Genomic DNA, 6,000 nt, shown 5'->3' on the forward strand with positions numbered 1-6,000 from the left:
GCGTTGAATATGAAAAAGGATCGTCAATCTACTGAGAACCTCGTGACGTTGCTTTCAAGATCGACTGATGAAATATATTTTAACTCAATAGACTCATTTAAGCAAAACACCGTCGGGAATATTACTGTTTTGTTATGGGCAGCCAAAGCAAACTACGATAAGCAGTTTAAGAAATCATCGATAAACATCCATATTATAACTACTCATTCCTCAATGAGGGAGTGTCAAACACGTTCTCACTCTCGTACACATTCCTAATAACACAGAAGTTCGTTTTATAAAGATTTATTAAACTAAAAATCAAGTTATTGCTTATAAAATATATAACAAATCGTAACATCACCATTCAAGATCATTCATGCGCTTCATCATTTCTGCAATATTTTTGCACTTTAGCAAATGCTTCTACGCTAGAATAGTTTTTTAGCATACTTTTGCCTTGCTTCTTTCCGTTGTTCTACTATCGTTTTATCCTGTTTTTGTTTGTGTATAGTTCCGTACACCGTATGTGTTCCGTTTCGATTAGATTGCGCTAGATATGTTTAACCACAATTGCTTAACTTCCAGCAGCAGTCTTAGTTTCCCAAACGGCAGTTCAATTCACGTTCCAATTGTTTTGTCGCCATGCCAACGAACGCCTGCTACGTTTCTGTTGTGATGAACGAATGGGCGCGAAAGAATGTTCCACGTTGATTTATGGTGCGTTTACGATGGTTCATCCTCAGCATTCACTTTCTTCGGCTCGGTTGTCTTCATTCGCATTAGATATTCATTACCGTACCAATGCATTTCCGTTTCGAATACACTCATCCCAATCGTCTAACCGGCAACCGGCAAAAAGATTTCGAATCTTCTTCATTCTCGTTCAGTTCCTTTTTTTGATTTATTTCCTTTTTACCTCTTTTTAATCGTACTCTTTGGCTATAATCTCTATCTCTCTTTCTCTTCTCTAGTTATGGATTACTTCTGCCTTTGCAATTTTAATATATTTCTTACAATCGAACACTGGCCGACTTCGGCATTGGTTACACGTTTTACTAAAAACTCTCTTTCTTACTGTATTCCTATATTTGAACTCGTGTGTTATTCTATCATTCCAACAATGAAACTGAGCAGTATGAACATGTGCTGCGTACAGTCGCAGATATTCACTCGTACACGGACAAACATACTCTATCGACTTTTTCGACCCGGACAAAGAACACTAATGTTCGAGCATTTTCCTGCTCGGATAAAGACAATTCCCACCGCAATACTTCCGGTGCAGATGATTACGTTCTACGCGACGGCACTTCTCTTACGCTTTCGATTGCAATTGCTCACCAACAATGCTCACCTTCTTTGTTGTCCTTGTTTCGCCCACACTCTAAAACCAAAAACAGTCGGATCGGACGATATCGAAGAGAAGGAGGCGGAAATGAGTTTTATTCACTTCCAAAGTACCTGCCACCTGGCGCTGGACTCCTGTCGCGACGATCAGGTTTGCTCGTCCGCGCTGAAGACGGTCCTGATGCACTGCGATCAGCATCGGTGCAATCGCAATGCGTGCATGGAGTCGCTGCAAAGCTTCTACAAGAGCATCCACGACGATCTCAGTCTGGACATTGCGTTTTGTCTGTGCAGGTAGGTGCCCGGCAGTGGCGCGATATGCCACACACCGCCCTCAATGCTCACGGGAGTGTTCCGTTCGTTTGCAGAAAAACACCGAACCGGCACGACAGCTGTATGATCGCGCAGGAGAAGCTGCATCCCGTGTGTGCCCAGCGGCCACCGGAAAGCCTCAGCCAGCAGTCTTCATCGGCCGGTAACGGCATCACGTACAATGCGCCGCCAGCGTGCCACGCGGTCGCGGAACTGTGCCGTGAGGATGAAGACTGCCGCGCCCGGCTGGAGGTGTTCGAGCAGTCCTGTGCGGTGGACAGTGTGACCAAGAAGTGTGCCGGAAAGACGAGCGCTTGCAGGCAGGCTATGCTTGGCATTCTGGGCACACCGCTCAGGACGACCTGCGCCTGTCAGGGCTCGGACATGCAGCAGTTGTACGACTGTCTAGGCTGGCAGCGATTGCTCTGGCTCAATCCATGCGTCGGTGAGTTAGAAGTGGGGTACCCCCCCTCCTCAAAACACCTTACCTTACCGGCTGTGCCGTTTGTCCATACATTTTGCAGTGGAGTCGCAAAAAGACTTTCACCTTAAACGGCTGGCAGAGCTGGGACTGCTGACGACTACGACGACTATGGCAACAACCACCACAACCCTTGCCACAACCACCACCATGAGAACCACACGTGTCACACAGCCACCAACGCTTCCCCCAACCAAACCGAAACCCGTGGTAAGTGGCCAAACGGTCAATAGACGGCACGTATCTGGTGTAACTCTTTCCTCGCCTTGCTTACAGTATCGACCGAAACCAACCGAAATGCATACGATCGAAACGAACTACGTCGAAACACCCGACACACGGCCGGAAACACTGGTGCATAATCAAAACGGTGTGATTGAGCGATCCGATATCGATCGCGGCCGACACCATCCACAGCCCGATGAGTACGATCGGTCCACCGGCACTCGGCACCAGTCGGTCAACACGGACAGCGAGGATGACATGGTGGGGCAGTACGAGAAGGAAATCTACCAAAGACCCGACGAGCAGGTACTGCACGTGGCCAGCACGGAAGTGCAGGAGGTAGAGACGCTACCACCGACGACCATTACTACAACCACTACCGAACCGACGACAACACCCATTCCAATCCGTACGTACACTGCACTTCACAGGGGGTATCGATAATAAAGATTTCATCGCAATATTTCAGGATACTGCGTGGTCCAGAGATCCGAACAGCCGGATCAGCTGATTGCAGAAGGGAAGAGTCGTCGGGTAAGTCTAGCTGGATCGTTTCCACCTGACAGGGCGCAATCTTATATGTGGTTTTGCTTTCCATTCGCACAGCTCTACATCTTGGACGATGCAGAATGTAGCGAGCTGTGTACGTGCGGTGGTGGAGACTCACTCGCGCTCACCTGTCATGCACTGTGCGTTCCCCTGTTTCCCTGCCGGACTGCCCTTGCGTACTACAGCCATGCCGCCCCGGCATATCAAGCGTTCCGTGGACGATGCCTCTGCTACTCGGGACGGTTCATCTGCATGAGGCCTCCACCGGGAGAGTATCAGCTACCTGGTAAAACGCCAACTCCGCAAGAGCACCCTGTCAGCTTAATCTTACAATCGATTACCGATTCGTTGCAGGTGGTATCTTTCTTTTACTAGGATATAGTTCTACCGACGAAGCACTGTTAAGACCGCACACTAACTTAGGAGTACAGGACGCCGTACGTGCCCTACAGCAATACGTCCTGCAGCATATCGATAACTCGGTACGATTGGCAATGATTGGAAATGCCAGTGCAGTCATTAATCACCTATTACTATCTACCATCTTCCACAGACTCTCTGTACATTGACACTGTTTAACATCACGGAAGAAAATATCATTCTTTCTATCCGGCTGCCGCTAGATCCGAAGCTCACACCGATGCAGTTGTTAAAGCTGGAAAAGGTAAATCCACGAATCCTGAACGTGGAATATCCATCCAAGTAACTAACGCACCATTTTTGTTGCTTTGCTTCGGTACTGCTTACAGGACCAGTGCACCAGGATACTGGAAGCGATCAGTCACCAGATCAACACGCAGTACGTAGAACTGTCCGCTCACCGATTGCTCAGCATCTTCAAGATGGCCGAGGTGCAGATCGTATGGCCCGAGGTCAGCAATGCCCGGCGGCACACGACCCCCTCGCTGGCGGTCAGCCTGATCACGGGTGTGGCGACGGTGCTGCTAACGCTCTGCGGCACGCTGGTGCCACCCTTTGTCCGGTGGAACCAACACCATCAACGATGGCCGGGCGCATCACGGTTGGTTACGTGACGATCGACAATAGCGACGTAAAGTGAGATGAACGGTCAGAGACACGCACAACCATCTCATCGGTCACCGTCATCAATGTAGGGCAGGCCAGCACAATAGCACAAGGGAGTTCCAATGCCGGACTCTACCATATATTCAGAAAGTCACGAGAAGGAACTAGTATGACTGTTAAGTGTAATATAGTAGAATACTCTCATTTAGTCCTGCTGCAAGCGATTGCAGTGCGTTAGGGTTCCGTTTCAGTTCCAACGCTCACCAGTGATCAGTTGCGGTGCTGCATTAACACAAACAACCGGAGAGGCATTGCGGAAGCTGCACATCATTATACTCACGCTCCCTCCCCCCGAAAACCCCTACACCATGCAAACATGCTCCCGATGGTGCTAATACTCGCCCATGCTTTTACTATGGCTTTTATTACTAACTACTATTACTACTACCACTTATAACTATTGCTACTACCGTTAACAAGTACACTTAACCATACCATACAGCTACTATCATTACCAACAAACAAAAAACAGACATCCTGTTGTTATCGTTTCTCTGTTCTCGTTAAATCCTCTCCAACAAAAAAAAAACAAAGTTCTTCACACGTTATCTAACTACTTCATCCAACCACGACCACTGGAACAACCTGGACTGATTGACGATCGCGTTTGTTGATGTTGATCGCTTTGCTCAGAATCTGCTGACCAGGCGGACGAAACATGTCCAGGCTACGCGGTGAGGTTGCCATACAAACTCGGGCCAGTGTGTGGGGCAGACCCTGGTGGTGATGACGAGAGTGAACGAGTGCAATGATGGTGAACGGTGCGTGTGCACGTGTACATAAGCATAGCGGAACGAATGGCTGAATGGATGAGCTTGTGCTTTCGATTTTGCTGCCCAGTTTTGTTTTCGCTCCAACAGTATCAAACGACGGACAGGACGCACGCGTTAGTATGTATGTCGATCGTCGTTAGCTTTTGCATCTTGATTGTGTGCGTGTGTATTTGTGCTTGATTGTATGAATATGTTCCGTGTCCGAAAGCTGGTGGAGTGCATTAAAGTGTGAAGAAACCGAAAGAAAGCGTTGGAAAAAAACAGCATTCATTACAAGGATCGACCTAAAATTCAACGGCTGCAGTTAAAAGCTTCAAACCCCGTTTGGTATGTTGATGTATCGATGGTTGTAAAATGGTTTTCGTTATTGTTTTGACAGTTACAAAAATTGAGCGTTGTACAACATAAGATAGTAAAGTATTGATTCCAACAATAATTTGGCTCAATCATGATTTATTGTCACATATTTCAAGATTATTCATTAATATTTTAAACATGTTTTTTTCCGTGTTGTGTTTTATTGTAAAGTACTGACATCTTCTTTTTACATCTTATGCCCCAATTTGGTGTATTAATTCTTTTATTTTTTATATTTCTTCACTACTGCCGGAATGAATTTTATTACAATTATTACAGATACAAGGCACAGTAATGACTGAAGCCTCCCACTTTGTTCGTGGTTTGAATATATCAACCTTGTCAGTCTAGAATAATATTCGTTTTGGAAAAGCCTTCTGCGTTTGGAATCATTCATATTCAAGCTTTCGATTGTGAAAATGGCGTATAGTTGAAATCATGAAATCTAGGCCGGCTCGTGAGAGTTATGCGTCGGTTTGATTCAAAATTTCATTGAAATTCCGTTCCATAGAAACTGTTACTGAGCTCACTTAAACCACCTTTCTTTTACACTAATTTGGATTGTGTTTGCACAAAAATGCATTAGTAAATTGTGAGAAAATCCCTCAACTTTCACAGCCCAAACCCCCGAAGCAACGCTTTTTCAATGTTCGTGTACTGCAAGACACGGCGAAACCAGCAGCATAGTACATGCAGCAAATCGCTTTCCATTCATCGAATCATTTCCCCGTTGAGCTTAAAACTCATTCCAACCGGAATGAGCGATAGTGAAGCATTTCCCAACACACACACACACACACACACACCGAACCCCTGAGCGTGAATAAGCGTGTCAGGTCTGGTGGGACTCATCAGTTCAGCACTATGCCATTTATTGTCATACCAGGT

General features: G+C 46.4%; 1 protein-coding gene across 1 annotated transcript in view; it reads left to right on the top strand.

Moving 5' to 3' along the window:
* Window positions 1-4,030, top strand: part of LOC128310265 (uncharacterized) — a 107,791-nt gene extending 103,761 nt beyond the window's left edge. Inside the window, exons 8-16 of the mRNA XM_053046866.1 lie at window positions 1,383-1,623; window positions 1,698-2,086; window positions 2,166-2,332; window positions 2,399-2,756; window positions 2,817-2,881; window positions 2,954-3,182; window positions 3,251-3,378; window positions 3,450-3,560; window positions 3,646-4,030. Of these exons, the coding sequence (XP_052902826.1) occupies window positions 1,383-1,623; window positions 1,698-2,086; window positions 2,166-2,332; window positions 2,399-2,756; window positions 2,817-2,881; window positions 2,954-3,182; window positions 3,251-3,378; window positions 3,450-3,560; window positions 3,646-3,930 (1,973 nt within the window). The 3' untranslated portion in view covers window positions 3,931-4,030. The remainder of the gene's footprint in view (window positions 1-1,382; window positions 1,624-1,697; window positions 2,087-2,165; window positions 2,333-2,398; window positions 2,757-2,816; window positions 2,882-2,953; window positions 3,183-3,250; window positions 3,379-3,449; window positions 3,561-3,645) is intronic.
* Window positions 4,031-6,000: the final 1,970 nt, after the last annotated feature.

This window comes from Anopheles moucheti, chromosome 2 (assembly GCF_943734755.1).
Source record: "Anopheles moucheti chromosome 2, idAnoMoucSN_F20_07, whole genome shotgun sequence".
Lineage (NCBI taxonomy): Eukaryota > Metazoa > Arthropoda > Insecta > Diptera > Culicidae > Anopheles > Anopheles moucheti.